A 17,926-nucleotide genomic window follows, 5' to 3' on the forward strand; every position below is an offset into this window, starting at 1 on the left:
ATCTTACAGAAGCAGCCACAGTTCTTCTGGACACTGTCACACTCGCTTCGTAATTTTGCACCAAAAATTTTCCAGTAGCCTTCATTATGTTTTCTTTTTTAATCTGAAAAGTGCTCTCTTATGTAATATGCTGCTCAGATACAAGCTTTTTTTTCCTCTAATCTTTAATTTTGTGCTGGAAAACGAACATTTGGACTCTAAAATATTTTTCTACTGACTCAATAATGTAGAAGTCATAAAATAGAAATTTATAATAAAGTTTGTATGAAAAAAAAGGGTGTCTAAGACATTTGCACAGTACTGTATATTTTGAGATATACCGATGTGATTTATTGTGAAATGATGCATTTTCTCCTGTAGGAGTCTTACATTGAGGAAGTGTTTGAAGCTGTAAGAAGGCGCTTTTTCGTAGCCCTCGCCATTCTCCTCACGTCTCTTACAGAACAGTAAGGCTTTCTCGTGCAGGAACAGATGCCGCTGCATTGGCTTGAAGCGTGCCAAGTCCTTGACCTTGGCGTGACCTTTTTTGTGCTCGGTCCAGACGCTGAAGGAGCCCTGCATCAGCAGCCTGCCCAACTCGTTCAGGTTGCCCTGGTAACAACAGGTCAGCACGTTTTATTAGATTCTCAGTGACTTATTTAAACAGCAGTCATGTCTGTCCAAATATTCCATAACTATTTTAATTTTACAATCTGTTGTACATCACAAGTTAACCGAGATAGGATGGATTTGGTTTCTGAAAATGTCTGGTTATCATGTTGACAATCTGTCATAGGTTAAAAGTTATTAAGCCTATTTAGCACCAATAATCATACTCAATCAAAATCATAATCCAAAAAGTCATGTTATTACGTACCAGATACAGATTCTGTATTATCGCCACAGCTGGAAATAAGTTTCAGCACAAACTTGACCTCTGTGATTTGTCTGAACAGAAATGACCCTCTTGGGGCCCTGTACCTCGTATCCTGTAATGGCGATGAGGTGCATGGAGTCATTGACAGCTTTGAGGATGCCGAGGATGGATGAGAGCGCCTCCTGCAGGTCCTCTGAGCCATCGCAGCCTTTACTGTACTTTAATAACTCCTGCAAACACACAAGAATGCATACTCCAGGGTTAGTCAAGTTACAAATTTATGGATGTTGCATAATGTGTAGTGTGTCTTCATGCATCGCTTTCGAATGATAAGACCTCAAAACAGTTCCATGATTTTCCATGAATCTGTCCCTAGAACAGCGTTTCTCAACCTTTTTTCAGTCACGGCACCCTTCAGAAGTATGCAAATTCTCAAGGCACCCCCATATAAAATATACGCGGTCACACTGACCATACGCTGACCCCGGCAGTGACGTTGTGACATGGGAAAGGGGGCCGTGAGACAAATTTTGATGATGCATGAGGCGGCGATGACCTGCATTAGTGTAAGTATCGTTTTTTAGAATTTTAATTCATTTTATTTATTTCAATGTTAGAATATATAATTTTTTGACGCCACCCCTAACGAAGCCAGACGGCACCCCGGTTGAGAAAGGCTGCTCTAGAAATTAAACGACGAATTAAATTGAAACGGCGTTAAATATACAAAACACTAAATAATAATAATAATAATTTCAATTTATATAGCACCTTTCTCCCTACAGAAGCCGAGAGAGGCCCTTCATATAATCCTTTTTTTTATTCACCTTGTTATCCCGAGATAACGACATAATTAATTCAGGATCTCGAGAAAACAACACAACTAATTCGAGATCTCGAGAAAACAAAACCGTTATTCCGTGATCTCGAGAAAACAAAACAATTATTTCATGATCTCGAGTAAACAGCTGAGAAATGGTTCATTCAGGTGCGCCAAGAGACTTGTGATATGCGACTTTGGGGCTATTTCTCATTCTGTATAGACGCAACTTTGGTCATTAGAATGTCTGGAATAATCGATCCCCGAATAAGGCAATATTTTGATCAGGGGTTGACACAGGGAGAGACTGCATTAAGTCTTTTAATAACGGATAATTTCAAAATTAGTCCGCGGCACCTCCGCAGAAGACCGGCCCGGCTTCGTCTCAGCTCTGCTAGAAATCTCAGCTGTTTTCTCGAGATCATGAAATAATTGTTTTGTTTTCTCGAGATCTCGAATTAGTTGTGTTGTTTTCTCGACATCCTGAATTAATTATGTCGTTATCTCGGAATAACGGTTTTGTTTTCTCGAGATCTCGAATTAGCTGTGTTGTTTTCTCGACATCCTGAATTAATTATGTCGTTATCTTGGGATAACAAGGTGAATAAAAAAAGATTATATGAAGGGCCTCTCTCGGCTTCCGTATTTTCTCACACCCGAGGTCACTTTACAATTAGAGAGAGGGGAAAAAAAAAAGTCCAACAAAAGAGGGTTTATTTAAATAAAACATTTTAAATAAGATGACTGTGAAATTCATCAAAATAATTCATCAAAAATTGACACATGACTTTGATATTGTAATAAATAAACAATAACAAGATCTGTACAGCATGATGTGTACTACTAGAACTAAACCAACAACAGCACCAAGAAGAACATGCAAACATTTATGGACATGCACTATTACAGGAAGCCTGTGGTGTGATGTGCACGCTGTCTGGAATCTGCTGTGGGATTGTACCTTAAGGAGGAGCTGGTATTTGGTGATGCGCTGTACTGGTTTCAGCAGGTACGAGTCCAAGCCCAGCTTGTGCTCAAGTTTCTTCTGGCACTCCTACCATACATGGATATAAACAAATACACAAAGTCAACCACACACCTGGATTATGGCACTATATCAAGAAATATTTCCACATCCCCTGCGTGCCACAGTGTCAGCTTAACAACTGCTGTAATACACTCATAAGTTCCCTGCAGAGACACACCCAATGCTTACTGTAAAGGCCCTGCACACTTTATTTTATTTCCCAACCTTAGTGTGTTCTCGTCTCTAACGCACCCATTTTAAATGTAAGAATGTCTCATGATTAATCATAAGCTGAGTTGATTACAAGTGCACATGACAGGATACCTACAACTTACGGGCGATTGCTCTAAGACAACGAGGGAGGCTCAGCCTCCTCTAAAAATGACGAACATCGTGTAGGATGAATTGCGCTAGGCTTATGTTATAGCCGACCTTATAACATTGCTATTTCAGATCCAGAATCATAGAAATATATGTGCTCAACCCACTACAGTGCGAAATCATTCCCTTATAACTTTAATGTGTGCGTGAGTTTTTCCCCCTCGTGACAGCGCGATGCAGCGCAGCCTCAGTGGACTTCAATGGCATTTGGGAGCTCTGTGCTTTTCAATCTCAAAATGCAAGACGGTTATTGGACAAATACTGCGAAATCGCCCGCCCATGGAGTCTCACGGACTCCCAACCTCAGTGGACTTCAATGGCATTTGGGAGCTCTGCGCTTTTCAATCTCAAAATGCAAGACGGTTATTGGACAAATACTGCGAAAATGCCCGCCCACGGACTCCCAGCCTCACATGGGAGGGACATGGCAAAGCTTTCCGCGAGGAGACTGGTGATTGGTGAAAGCGGCCGGATATTTTCTTTGATTGACAGCTCGTTTCAACTATAGACAGGCAGCGGTGAATTTCAGTTCAGTCCCATGCGGATTCGCAAGTGCTGTGGTGTATTGTAAGAGATCGGCTTACATTTCGATTTCATTCATTACATATGGTTTCTACCAGCTTTTTTAGTTTGTATATATTTTCATTGTAAATATAGTGTTGTCAAGTTTGCTATCTTAGTTCCAGAAATTTCGTTTATTTGAGTGACTGAACTTGAGGGGGCTAGTCAGCTAGCAAGAAAGCTGCGCACGGATGCCAAGCATTGCTGATTTAATTTTGGCGAAGCCATTTGCCAGTCTTCCTTTCGAGGAAAAAATTAAAATTAAAAAGAGTAGGGTAGACCAACGCCTCAAATTGACTTGGTGAAAAAGGTAGGGAATAATACTCGTTCCTTTCAGCTCTCCTGGTACAAGAAAGTGAATTGGCTAACAGCAAGTGACCCACATCAACAACAGTAAATAGGCTACTTTAGTAATATGTCATGGATGGACCAAAAATATAGAATCTATTTAAAATGTTTATGCTGAGTATATTATATTGGAATATATATTTTTCTGGATATGAATTAAACACAGCTACAATTTGGAAAACATTTTTAAACAAAAACACAACCGAGAACATTTCACACTACAGACCTGGATTAAAAGTGAAGGGTTATCAAAATTGTCAATAAAACATTTCTCAGTCAAAATAAGTAAAATATAGGGAAAGTGTCATTGAATGAAATGTGTGGCACCCAGCTCTATGTTTGGCTCCCCAAGGTCAGTGCTTGTGCCTATTCCAGAACACTCTGCTGTTACTGCTGAGGTTCCTGACAAAGAGCTGCTTTCAATAATGATCAATTTTTAAACAACATGCCACAATTTTAAAATATAAAATGTTAAAATATACCCCCCCCAACACCACCATCATGTATATTGGACAGTAGGCTAATGGGCCAAAAGAACCTGTTATTTCACAGGTTTGTGACCCTGCCAACAATCAGCCAGATCAGAGGCAAGAGTATGGGCAAAATTGATGTTTTTTCTTTTAAAATCTGGAAATATCGTAACCGACCAGTCTCCCCTGTTTGAAAGACTACCAGCCGCCACTGCTACAACTTTATCTATGTAGCTTTAATGTGAAGCTTATAAGCACTCAGTTGCCATTTCACTGCACGCTAGACGCGGTAACCAAACACGCTTTCTACAGGGATCCTCAAGTTAACTACAATATAGTTTTTCAGCTGTTTAAACCTACTACAAAATGGAACCGAAGACCTAATTTTGCTGTTAATCTACCAAATGAGGATGGGTTCCCTTTTGAGTCTGGTTCCTCTCGAGGTTTCTTTCTCATGTCGTCTGAGGGAATCACCACAGGCTTACTCATTGGGGATAGATGAGGGATAAAATTAGCTCATGTTTTAAGTCATTCAAATTCTGTAAAGCTGCTTTGCGACAATGTTTATTGTTAAAAGCGCTATACAAATAAACTTGACTTCAAAATGATTCACAATAGGGCTCATACACATGCTTCAGGAAATAAATCCCAGAACCTTCAATATCCTCATTCAGGTCACATGAAGGGTTTTTTCCCCCAAAATCAATAAACACGAAATCCAGCGTCGTCGTTAAGCGCTATCACGTGAGGCTATAGCCCTGGGTATTTTGAGCCTAGCCCCAGGTATTTTTGCCCTCAAAAACAGTAAGAGATTAATAGAAAATGACTGACTGAAACAGATTGGGACGTGACTTGCAGCATCTGAAGACGGAGACAGGAGGGGGGACATAATTGTTCGCTGCACATACAAAATTTTGCTAAGCGCCAACATTCTGAACTGGTTTGAAAATGACTTCAAAAAACAATCCATTATTGTTGGATTTTTCAAGATGAAAACAGATGGTAAGTCATCGACCATGGGTGTGTATACAGAATGCAACAACGATGTAACCTACTGAATTATATTGATGCACAAAACCCGCTCCATGTAGCCTGGTTATGTTGAATTTACAGCGTAGGGTCTGTATGATCAGTGTACCAGGCGAGCTCAAAAGTTCGAGTGGTTTAATGAATATCTACAGTGGGGGTCTATTTGCCCCGACTAAGTTTCTTGAACAGGTCAACAACAGTGTGTGTCCATGTCGACACCAATAGTTGCCCTGACATAATTTAATCCTATGTTTTAAGGCTACATGGAGCCTACACAGAACCAGCCAGCCGACTGACCATCCCATAGCCAGCCTTTGGCATATTAGTCACACATAGGGATAAAATAGGTTAACCCTGTGTCCGAAATCACTCACTCGTTCACTACTCCCTACTCACTATATAGGGAATTGCTATATATAGGACTACATAATGAGCTCAATGATAAAATGAAAAAAAAAAACTTTCGGACACTACTCCGCCATGGCATTATTTACGTCATTGCTGTTGCACAATTAAAACGTGCCAGATCAGTCGGCTGGTGGGTTTTCAAAATAATAAATACATGCATGTATTTTTGTGATAAATCCATATTATACTGAGCGTACTTCCTACATTAATCAATACAAAGTACCTGCATCTTTCAGTTCTTTTAAATCAAGGCTGAATACTTTCTTCTTTGCCACTGCCTTTTATTAAATCAAACCTGAGGCTTTTGATTTGATTGCTTTCAGCGCAACCACAATGCATGATGGGATTTATTGCTTGGTTAGTGACCATCGTTGTACACTACTTTTTGTGATGCATTCTGGGATACTTTGAGTGCACTATATAGGGTGTAATAATGCTCACTATACATTCGGACAGCACCACAAAATGGCGAACTCACTATATAGTCCACTACATAGTGACTAGGGAGTGATTACGGACACAGGGTTTTGTTTTGTTTTTTTTAATTTTGCCACGCAATATTAATGTCAACATAAATGTGTGTTGTCCAGACACTACAAATGAGCTGTTGCAGTCAACTGAGCCTGAATGCACTGGAGAAAATGGTGTGTGTGTGTGTGTGTGTGAGAGAGAGAGAGAGAGAAACTTGGAAGACATATCTATGACCATAGTTTTGAGAGATGGGATGTCATCTGGGATTTTGAATGTTGTAATAATATAATAATGTAGCGTAGAATTTGTCTTTGTGGTCCTAAAGGAGAGATATGTGAGTGAGAAATGAGATATTTTTATTAAACTGATCATAAATTTTACTAGTGATATTTAATAGTCAACTTACACATGCCTCAGTTTCCTGAGACATTATGGGTGTTGATAACTTGTTAATGAGAGAGAAACTGAAGTGAAGGACGTCAATTTAAAAAGACAAGTGCAAAAATCAGTAATAAAGATAACATAACGTTTGAATGTGTATGGGGGATAATATTTCTTGTAAAGTTAGATATCACCTCCCCAACCTATCAATGCCGATCTCCCTTAAAAAATACAAGCCCCAGGAAAACTTGACTTCGCCCCTGGTCTTTCTAATAGCTAGAAACACCCCTGACGAAATCTATTTTAGAATGAAAAATTACATAGCTTTTGAAATAAATAAATAAATAAATAAATACTGTCCTCCAGGCATTTCAGTATTTCCAAGGTGTTTTAAGGTTATATTCAAAATGCTTTCAGATAAATTCCAGATAAAATTAAGCTCTGCGGATTCTCCGTCATTACCTGGCAACTCAAGTGTGAATGTCTGATGTATATACTGAGCAAACATAGGCTTTTGTGTGTTTAATCTCCAACAGTTAATAAAAGAACAAGGACTACCTGGAAGAAGGCGCAGTCCGAACACTGTCGCCATAGTGACTCGGAGCGTGGCTTATTTTGACAGTACTTCTCATAAATCTGTAGGTCTGTCATCTGAAGCAGGAAAGGAAATAAAAAAGAAAAAACAGATTATTTTATAGTATATTACACTTGATAAAATATGATTTTAATATCACACCCTGTGTCCGAAACCACTCATTCGTTCACTACTCCCTACTCACTATACAGAGAATTACTATATAGTGAGCTCATTGGTAAAATGAAAAAACACTTTGGGACACTACTCCATCATGCCGTTATTTACGTCATTACTGTCACACAATTAAAACGTGGCAGATCAGTCGGCTGGTGGGTTTTCAAAATAATAAATACATGCATGTGTTTTTGTGATAAATCCATATTATACTGAGCGTATTTCCTACATTAATCAATACAAAGTACTTTGTGTCTGCTGCATCGTTCAATTCTTTTTAAATCAAAGCTGAATACTTTCTTCTTCGCCGCTGCCTTTTATTAAATCAAATTTGAGGCTTTTGATTTGATTTCTTTCAGCGCAACCGCAATGCATGATGGTATATATTGCTTGGTTAGTGACCATCGGTTGTACACTACTTTTCGTGACGCATTGTGGGATACTTTGAGTGCGCTATATAGGGTGTAATAATTCTCACTATACATTCGGACAGCACTAAAAAATGGTAAACTCACTATACAGTCCACTATATAGTGAGTAGGGAGTGATTTCGGACACAGGGACAATTACAGTGTAATTACAGGTACATTTCATTCCAGTCCATTTCTAATAAACCTACCCTCTCTAAGAAGCACCGACCCACCAGCTCGGGGCAGTCTGTGTACGCCTCCAGCTCTCGGAGGAAAGTTCTGGAACAAACAAAACACGAGCATGAGACTGAACAAATCAAACATAACGCTTTCCATTACATCAAAAGCAGAGCTGTAATTCAAGGAGATACGCAGAACCATGGCCTCCACCTTTTGATTATAAATGCCTTGAGACCTCAAGAATAGCACAGGAATACTTTTAAGCGTTAACAATAAATCTAATATAGTAATTCTTATGATTAAAATGATTCATATAGGTAGCGGTCTGAGTGAATGACCTTGACATCTGTGACGCCACAGCAGGAAGTCTATCGGTCTCGTCGCCATTTGCGCTATACTAAAAACACAGAGCTGACTGCAACTCCGATCCTCCATTTTGAGCTAATTTATCGCCATGCCACGTAGATGCGTTGCTGGCGGGTGAAGCAACATGACAGAAGGTGGATTTACGTTGCATTCATGGCCCAAGAATGTTTAAACTGCTAAATTTGCGAGAAATTCACGGGCACATTTTACTGAAGACTCGTACGAGACCTCTGATCTGTTGAGGAGTGTTGGCTATAAGCCCATATTGAAAGAGAGTGCAGTACCAACAATTAAAAAAAAAAAAAAAACGACAAGAAAAGGAAAGTAAGTTCAGTTGCACCAGTTCTCCCGGAGTGTGAGCCGAGCAGTAATGGCGGAGTACTCAGTATGGAGAAAATGGAGAATGAGTGGACCAGTCGTCAGATTACTCAGCTGGATATGCTCCTCAGCAGCAATATCTCACTCTTACGTGGAAGAAACGAATGAACGAAGAACTGAAAGTCAGATTGTTTCGAAACAATCGGCCACAAGGTCAGCCTTCGAGAAGCGAGAACACAGACGGGTAAGATGCGACTCTCATTTGGTTACATAACAAAAACAATTATTGTTTACCTGCATTTAGATTAATCCATATAACTTGCATTGCGTGTTTAAGTTACGGGTATAAGATTATTTAATTTGCTTCAGAATGTGATTGTCTCAGTTCATCTGATTATTTAATGAGTCTTTTACGTTTTATCAGTGAAAATGCATGCATGTACAGTGGGGCAAAAAAGTACTTAGTCAGCCACCAATTGTGCAAGTTCTCCAACTTAAAAAGATGAGAGAGGCCTGTAATTTTCATCATAGGTACACTTCAACTATGAGAGACAGAATGGGGGGAAAGAATCCAGGAAATCACATTTGTAGGATTTTTAATGAATTAATTGGTAAATTCCTCGGTAAAATAAGTATTTGGTCACCTACAAACAAGCAAGATTTCTGGCTCTCACAGACCTGTAACTACTTCTTTAAGAGGCTCCTCTGTCCTCCACTCGTTACCTGTATTAATGGCACCTGTTTGAACTCGTTATTAGTATAAAAGACACCTGTCCACAACCTCAAACAGTCACACTCCAAACTCCACTATGGCCAAGACCAAAGAGCTGTCAAAGGACACCAGAAACAAAATTGTAGACCTGCACCAGGCTGGGAAGACTGAATCTGCAGTAGGTAAGCAGCTTGGTGTGAAGAAATCAACTGTGGGAGCAATTATTAGAAAATGGAAGACATACAAGACCACTGATAATCTCCCTCGATCTGGGGCTCCACGCAAGATCTCACCCCGTGGGGTCAAAATGATCACAAGAACGGTGAGCAAAAATCCCAGAACCACACAGGGGGACCTAGTGAATGACCTGCAGAGAGCTGGGACCAAAGTAACAAAGGCTACCATCAGTAACACACTACGCCACCAGGGACTCGAATCCTGCAGTGCCAGACGTGTCCCCCTGCTTAAGCCAGTACATGTCCAGGCCCGTCTGAAGTTTGCTAGAGAGCATTTGGATGATCCAGAAGAGGATTGGGAGAATGTCATATGGTCAGATGAAACCAAAATAGAACTTTTTGGTAAAAACTCAACTTGTCGTGTTTGGAGGAGAAAGAATGCCGAGTTGCATCCAAAGAACACCATACCTACTGTGAAGCATGGGGGTGGAAACATCATGCTTTGGGGCTGTTTTTCTGCAAAGGGACCAGGACGACTGATCCGTGTAAAGGAAAGAATGAATGGGGCCATGTATCGTGAGATTTTGAGTGAAAACCTCCTTCCATCAGCAAGGGCATTGAAGATGAAACGTGGCTGGGTCTTTCAGCATGACAGTGATCCCAAACACACCGCCCGGGCAACGAAGGAGTGGCTTCGTAAGAAGCATTTCAAGGTCCTGGAGTGGCCTAGCCAGTCTCCAGATCTCAACCCCATAGAAAATCTTTGGAGGGAGTTGAAAGTCCGTGTTGCCCAGCGACAGCCCCAAAACATCACTGCTCTAGAGGAGATCTGCATGGAGGAATGGGCCAAAATACCAGCAACAGTGTGTGAAAACCTTGTGAAGACTTACAGAAAGCGTTTGACCTCTGTCACTGCCAACAAAGGGTATATAACAAAGTATTGAGATGAACTTTTGTTATTGACCAAATACTTATTTTCCACCATAATTTGCAAATAAATTCTTTAAAAATCAGACAATGTGATTTTCTGGATTTTTTTTTCTCATTCTGTCTCTCATAGTTGAAGTGTACCTATGATGAAAATTACAGGCCTCTCATCTTTTTAAGTGGGAGAACTTGCACAATTGGTGACTGACTAAATACTTTTTTGCCCCACTGTACATGTATGTTGCATAAGTTATAACACCCATCCTGTTTTAATGACAGTCACATGAGACCGCCAGTTTAATTCCATCCAATTCTCTAGACGGTTCTAGTATAGAATAGTTCTCTGGCTTTATTTCGTAAGGTGGGGGCCTCCGTGGCCGACGTGTTACTATTGGATTCACTTTCCGATCGTTTGAACTGATACGGTTCTATGTGTATAGCGGTAGCATGTACACATGCTCCAATTTCAGGACCATCACAATCAGATGTATTACTATCTGAGGAATCTCCAATAAATCCGAACGAAGAGGCCATTGCAACCACTCTCACCTGCCGAGTCTGGCTTTGGTCTATAGCTGTCAAAGGCCTCGGCCTTAAGACCGGTAAGTCAAGGATGGAGATACTATCCACTCAGAAATGTATTTAAAAATAAAGGTTCTGCGTATCTCCTTTAAGGACGAATGCTAACACAGGGTTCTAAAGATAAATCCTGACTTGTTGTGGAAGTGGTAGATCTCAGCCATGTTGCCGAACAGAATGTCCTTCTTGTTCTGGAGGGTGACAGGGATGAGGTGCACCATGCTGGGATTGTCCATCTCATCAGCGTAACCCTGGAACACACACATGTACATGACACGTTGTAATGTTCTGTCATTTTCTTCTACTTTCTACCACAAGAGCTTGGGTTTGGGATTAACATGGGAATATCCCTTATAAGGTACTGTATAGTAAAGTATTTTTTCTGGAGTCATATCCGTATGGTTTGACTTAATAGAATGAATGATTACCTGCAGTACACACAGCAGCTCCTCGACATAAGCCCTCTCCGTCTCCAACAACTCATTCATTACATGACTATAGACACAACACAAACAACATCAGGCGTTCATCATGTATCCATAACAAGGTTCATCACATTTAATACTTGTATATATATTTTTCACTTGATCACAGTTATTATTTGAGAAGATCATGACTGATTCCACTTTTTTTTTTCCTTTTATATAAATACAATACAAGTCAAAAGTTTGTACACCCCTACTTATTCATAGGTTTTTCTGTATTGTGACTCTTTTCTACATTGTAGAACAATACTGAAGACATCAAAACTATGAAATAACATAGATGGAATTATGTGGTAAACAAAATGTTACACATTTTAGATTCTTCTAAAATATAGTAGCCACCGTTTACCTTGATAGCACTTTGCACACTATTGGCATTATCTTAACCAGCTACATAAGGTCATCACCTGGAACGCTTTTCAATTAATAGTTGTGCCTCGTCAAAAGTTAATGAGTGCAATTTCTTGCCTTCTTAATGTGTTTGAGATCAAACAGTAAATAATAATACAGTACAGTAAATAACCCTATTCCACAACTGTACTAATCCATATTGTGTCAAGACCCGCTCAGAGAAACGACATCCATCGTTACTTTAAGACATGAAGTGACTTTTAATGAATAAAAATAAACAATGAATTAGAAGGTGTGTCCAAACTTTTGACTGGTACTGTACATGATCAAATCACTGCTTTAATCATGATCCTTGGTCATAGTCTTTGGACTTTAAGAAAGAAAGAAAGCACAACTTTATTCATCACACACTTGTGAAATTTCCTCTCTGCATTTAACCCATCTGAAGCAGTGAACACACACATGCACACACACGTGAGCAATGAGCACACACACATACCCAGAGCAGTGGGCAGTCATGCTAACAGCGCCCAGGGAGCAGTTGGGAGTTAGGTGCCTTGCTCAAGGGCACCTCAGCCCAAGGCCGTCCCATATTAACCTAACTGCATGTCTTTGGACTGTGGGGGAAACCGGAGCACCCGGAAGAAACCTACGCAGACATGGGGAGAACATGCAAACTCCGCACAGAAAGGCCCTCGCCGGCCGCTGGGTTCGAACCCAGAACCTTCTTGCTGTTAGGCGACCGTGCTAACCACTACACCACCGTGCCGCCCCAACTCGGTCACAGTAGTGTTGTTATAGTTACAATAGCGATAAATGTGCTATGTATTATAATTGCAATCTTTTGGAGACTAGAATAAAATGTATTTTATGTGCATGGTCATTGTGCATTAGTGCATTCCTGGTAAAGATATGTAGCATTGAAAATGTCACTAGAGTGGCAGAAGAGTCAACTAAATACAACTATTGGCACCCTTTCCGAAAAATGAGTATAAATAAATGACATTAAATGTTGGTAAAGTAATACTGTACATGCATTACATGCAGGGGTGCCAATAATAGTGACACACAAGGTTTTGTCATGTTTGTGCAAAAAAGTTTATTAGAATAAACTTACTTCAAACACACATTAGCTTTCTCTTATATTTTCAGTGTTAATGAAGCTAATTAACCACAAAGAATTTTCATACCTAAGGGTGCCAATAATTCTGAACCTGACTGTAGTTAAGTGCAGCTAACTTTAACAGGACGAATGAGTTTGCATTCTTATGCCCAACCACCAAAAGATCAGAGTGTTTGGTATCAGTAGGTCACTATGTGATTGGGGATTAGTTTTAAACTTGGACTTCATGACTCCTTTACTGACCGCCTGAGTACAGCCAGGTTCTCCTCCTCTTCTGAGAGACACCTTCCGTTCTGCAGGAGTGCATCACCCTGGTAACACACACACATACACGGTCAGTCGTATAAATACATCACAAACACAGAATTCCTATCATCCATGACATTGCTATATTCTTACTTTTTTGCTGTTGATACTGTCAGATGATAAAGTCCTCTCTTTATGTGCTGCATGACGGAAAAGGAAAAAAAAAAGTGAGTATTCAGTCTCTCAGTTACGCTTCATGTGAATGAAACCATCATACACTTGCTATTATTAATCCATCAGAAAAACAGTAATCACCCTTGTGGACGGGAAACGTGATTAAAATAATCACAGCTGTATCAGTTTGTAAAGGTTAGAACCCATTTTATTTTTACCATCATTGTTTTATGATGTACAGTGCTGTACAAAAGTCTTACGTACCCTTTTTTTTCTAGACAAACTTTGTTATAGATTTCTATTTTATGACTTATACATTATCGAGTCGGTACAAAAACATTTTAGAGCGCCAAACTTTCATTTTCCAGCACAAAATTAAATGTTAGCAAAAAAAAAAAAGTGTTTGTACCGGTATCTGAGTAGCATATTACATAAGAGAGCACTTTTCAGATGAAAAAAGAAAACCTAATGAAGGCTGCTGGGTTTTGGTGCAAAATTACGAAGCGAGTGTGACCGTCAAAGTGTCCAGAAGAACTGTGGCTGGTTCTGTAAGATGCTCGGTAAAACCTACAGCTCATTTCCTTATCAAACTGCACTCACTGTACCTGAGACTACTATTTTTTTTTAACCAAAGGGTCGTCTGACACCAAATATTGACTTTGTTTCATTTATTATGGCTTACTGTTTAGTGTTTATAGTATTTTTTTTAAATGTTGAAACATTTCATTATTTTTAAGCCATTTTTGGTTTCGGGCATTTCTTCACGTGAAGACTTTTGCACAGGACTGCATGTTTATGGGGCGGCACGGTGGTGTAGTGGTTAGCGCTGTCGCCTCACAGCAAGAAGGTCCTGGGTTCGAGCCCCGGGGCCGGCGAGGGCCTTTCTGTGTGGAGTTTGCATGTTCTCCCCGTGTCCGTGTGGGTTTCCTCCGGGTGCTCCGGTTTCCCCCACAGTCCAAAGACATGCAGGTTAGGTTAACTGGTGACTCTAAATTAACCGTAGGTGTGAATGTGAGTGTGAATGGTTGTCTGTGTCTATGTGTCAGCCCTGTGATGACCTGGCGACTTGTCCAGGGTGTACCCCACCTTTCGCCCGCAGTCAGCTGGGATAGGCTCCAGCTTGCCTGCGACCCTGTAGAACAGGATAAAGCGGCTAGAGATAATGAATGAGATGTATGTTTATGTTAGTAGGAAATCTCACAGGAACCTGAACTACAATCTCTAGAATCCCTTTTGCAATTCCACAAAACACCACTAGATGGCAGCAGAGGAAACTGACCTCCTCATGACAAATAACCATCCTGACATCTCATGGCTGCTCATGCACAATAACAATACTGACACGACGTACAGAATACAGCATTGAAAAACAAAAAGGTTGAAGTACAGCATCAAATTCTTTACTCAAGTTAAAGTAGAAAAGAATACACTCAAACTTACTTAAAGCATATACGCAGAACCATGGCCTCACTTTTTGTTTATAAATGCCTGAAACTTCAAGAATGGCACAGGAATAGTTTTAAGCGTTAACAATAAATCTAATATAGTAATTTTCACGATTAAAGTGATTCATATAGGTAGCGGTCTGAGTGAATGACCTTGACATCCATGACGTCGCCGCAGGAAGTCTATCGGTCTCATCGCCATTTGCGCTATACTAAAACACAGAGCTGACTGCAACTCCGATCCTCCATTCTGAGCTAATTTATCGCCATGCCACGTAGATGTGTTGCTGGCGGGTGCAGCAACATGACAAAAGCTGGATTTACGTTGCATTCATGGCCCAAGAACGTTCAAACTGCAAAGATTTGGACGCGTTTTGCGAGAAGTTCACGGGCACATTGGGCGCCTACGAAGTGGTCTCTCCTCTGCTCTGCACATTTTACTGAGGACTCGTACGAGACCTCTGACCTGTTGAGGAGCGTTGGCTATAAGCCCACATTGAAAGAGGGTGCGGTACCAACAATTAAAGGAAAAGAAAACGACAAAAGGAAAGTAAGTTCAGTTGCACCAGTCCTCCCGGAGTGTGAGCTGAGGGTTGTTGCTAAAACCCGGGACAGAACGACATATCACTCGGGCAGTGACCTCCCCGTGGTTGTTGCTAAAACTGGTGACGTCCCGTCTCGAGTTTTAGTAACTGCCTGAGCCGAGCAGTAATGGCAGAGTACTCAGTATGGACAAAATGGAGAATGAGTGGACCAGCCGTCTGATTTCTCCGCCGGATATGCTTGCCTCAGCAGCAATATCTCACCCTTACGTGGAAGAAGTGAATGAACGGAGAACTGAACGAACAACTGAAAGTCAGATTGTTTCAAAACAATCGGCCACAAGGTCAGCCTTCGAGAAGCGAGAACACAGACGGGTAAGCTCCGACTCTCATTTGGTTACATAACAAAAACACTCGTTGTTTACCTGCATTTAGATTAATACATGTAACTTGTATTGTGTGTTTAAGTTACCGGTATAAGATTATTTAATCTGCTTCAGAATGTGATTGTCTCAGTTCATCTGATTATTTAATGAGCCTTTTACGTTTTATCAGTGAAAATGCATGCATGTACATGTGTGTTGCATAAGTTATAACACCCATCCTGTTTTAATGAGAGTCAACCCACAATCAATGAAGTCAAATCAGTCTTAGTTGAGCGAGTCGGTAACGCTATTTCTTACTTTCACCATAAATTTTTATTTATATGACTTTGGTCTATAGCTGTCAAAGGCCTCGGCCTTAAAACCGGTTCCCGCTGTGACGTCACGCACTCAGGGCTGGCTGGCTCAGCGGGGCAGCTCGAATGCCAACTTTGCGGTTGATTTTAACTCTGAAAAAAATATATTTTTATTCCCATTTATGCAGCATACAAGAGTCAAGGAAGGAGATACTATCCACTCAGAAATGTATTTAAAAATAAAGGTTCTGCGCATCTGCTTTAAATTTTCAAAATTAAAGTACAAGAAAGGCTCACAGAAAGACATCTGCCTTAAATCATACCTTGTACTCCCTAGTGCTAAATTCGTGCGCTGAGGAACACTGGAGAGCATTAACTAAGGCTAACCAACAACAGTTTTATACCTAATCTCACAAAGGTTAGCTAGCATGAGAACTCTGATGATATAAATTAGTTGAATGCTAATAGCTAGCTGTGGTGTCTGATGCTAAAATGCCACCTTATGCTTTACGAATTTGATCCCAGAGAAGTGGTAGTGAATCAAAAGTTTTGAAATGCAGTAAGTCAAAGGGGAAACGTATCAAAAATTCATCAGGTTCACAAAATTTAGCTGTACACTACCGTTCAAAAGTTTGGGGTCACTTTGAAATGTCCTTCTTTTTGAAAGAAAAGCACTGTTCTTTTCAATGAAGATCACTTTAAACTAATCAGAAATCCACTCTATACATTGCTAATGTGGTAAATGACTATTCTAGCTGCAAATGTCTGGTTTTTGGTGCAATATCTCCATAGGTGTATAGAGGCCCATTTCCAGCAACTCTCACTCCAGTGTTCTAATGGTACAATGTGTTTGCTCATTGCCTCAGAAGGCTAATGGATGATTAGAAAACCCTTGTATAATCATGTTAGCACAGCTGAAAACAGTTTAGCTCTTTAGAGAAGCTATAAAACTGACCTTCCTTTGAGCAGATTGAGTTTCTGGAGCATCACATTAAGCATATATGTCAACCTATACGGAATGCCCGTATTTTATACGGATTTGATTCAATAAACGTAGTATACGGGCATAGAAAATAAAGTTATACGGATTCTTTAAAAAAACCTTCAATATTTATTTAGAGCTATAATCAATTCCCACGATGATAAAAGAGCGCATAACATTTACAAACGTACTGTACATCACAGACAGCCAGTAAAGAGTCTTATGAAATCACGCGTTATCTTGTGGTAGCGAGACTTCGTTCCACTTTTGATCATGCGCACACCGCATTGCGAGAATCCCGCCAACCGGGAAGTCATAGACATATAAACATAGACGCCGCCTTCTGCGTAGAATCATACGTCATCCTTGCCGCCATATTGGATAGGGCAAAGTGGAGATTCTTCAACCGTCTCTGGTATAGCGTCTAGACAGTAGCCGAGAATAAAGATGCCTCATTCATGTGCTGCGTTTAACTGTACCAACAGGTTTACCGTCCAAACGAGATCACATGGGATTACCTTTCACAGGTGAGACTGGAAAAATACTTTTCATTGTATTTGGTCATTATAACGTAATTGTACAAACAGATTTTTCTGACTTTGTGGCTAATATGAAGTCTCGCGCATAATAGCCGCTCGGTGAGACCTGTCTCCAAACAATGAAGTATTTCCTTCGTAACTACGCTGATAACACTTTGTGTTTTTGTCAAACATTGGAGCTTTGTATTC

General features: G+C 40.3%; 1 protein-coding gene across 12 annotated transcripts in view; it reads right to left on the bottom strand.

Moving 5' to 3' along the window:
- The window catches only part of mcf2la (mcf.2 cell line derived transforming sequence-like a), a 167,897-nt gene that overhangs the window by 33,602 nt on the left and 116,369 nt on the right, over positions 1-17,926 (bottom strand). For all 12 annotated transcript variants that reach the window (XM_060898873.1, XM_060898862.1, XM_060898863.1 and 9 more), the window contains 9 exons: positions 13,530-13,576; positions 13,374-13,441; positions 11,600-11,666; positions 11,307-11,422; positions 8,123-8,192; positions 7,311-7,403; positions 2,638-2,730; positions 961-1,086; positions 370-591 (listed from right to left, as the gene is read on the bottom strand). In XM_060898873.1, the coding sequence (XP_060754856.1) occupies positions 370-591; positions 961-1,086; positions 2,638-2,730; positions 7,311-7,403; positions 8,123-8,192; positions 11,307-11,422; positions 11,600-11,666; positions 13,374-13,441; positions 13,530-13,576 (902 nt within the window). The remainder of the gene's footprint in view (positions 1-369; positions 592-960; positions 1,087-2,637; positions 2,731-7,310; positions 7,404-8,122; positions 8,193-11,306; positions 11,423-11,599; positions 11,667-13,373; positions 13,442-13,529; positions 13,577-17,926) is intronic.

This window comes from Neoarius graeffei, chromosome 18 (assembly GCF_027579695.1).
Source record: "Neoarius graeffei isolate fNeoGra1 chromosome 18, fNeoGra1.pri, whole genome shotgun sequence".
NCBI lineage: Eukaryota > Metazoa > Chordata > Actinopteri > Siluriformes > Ariidae > Neoarius > Neoarius graeffei.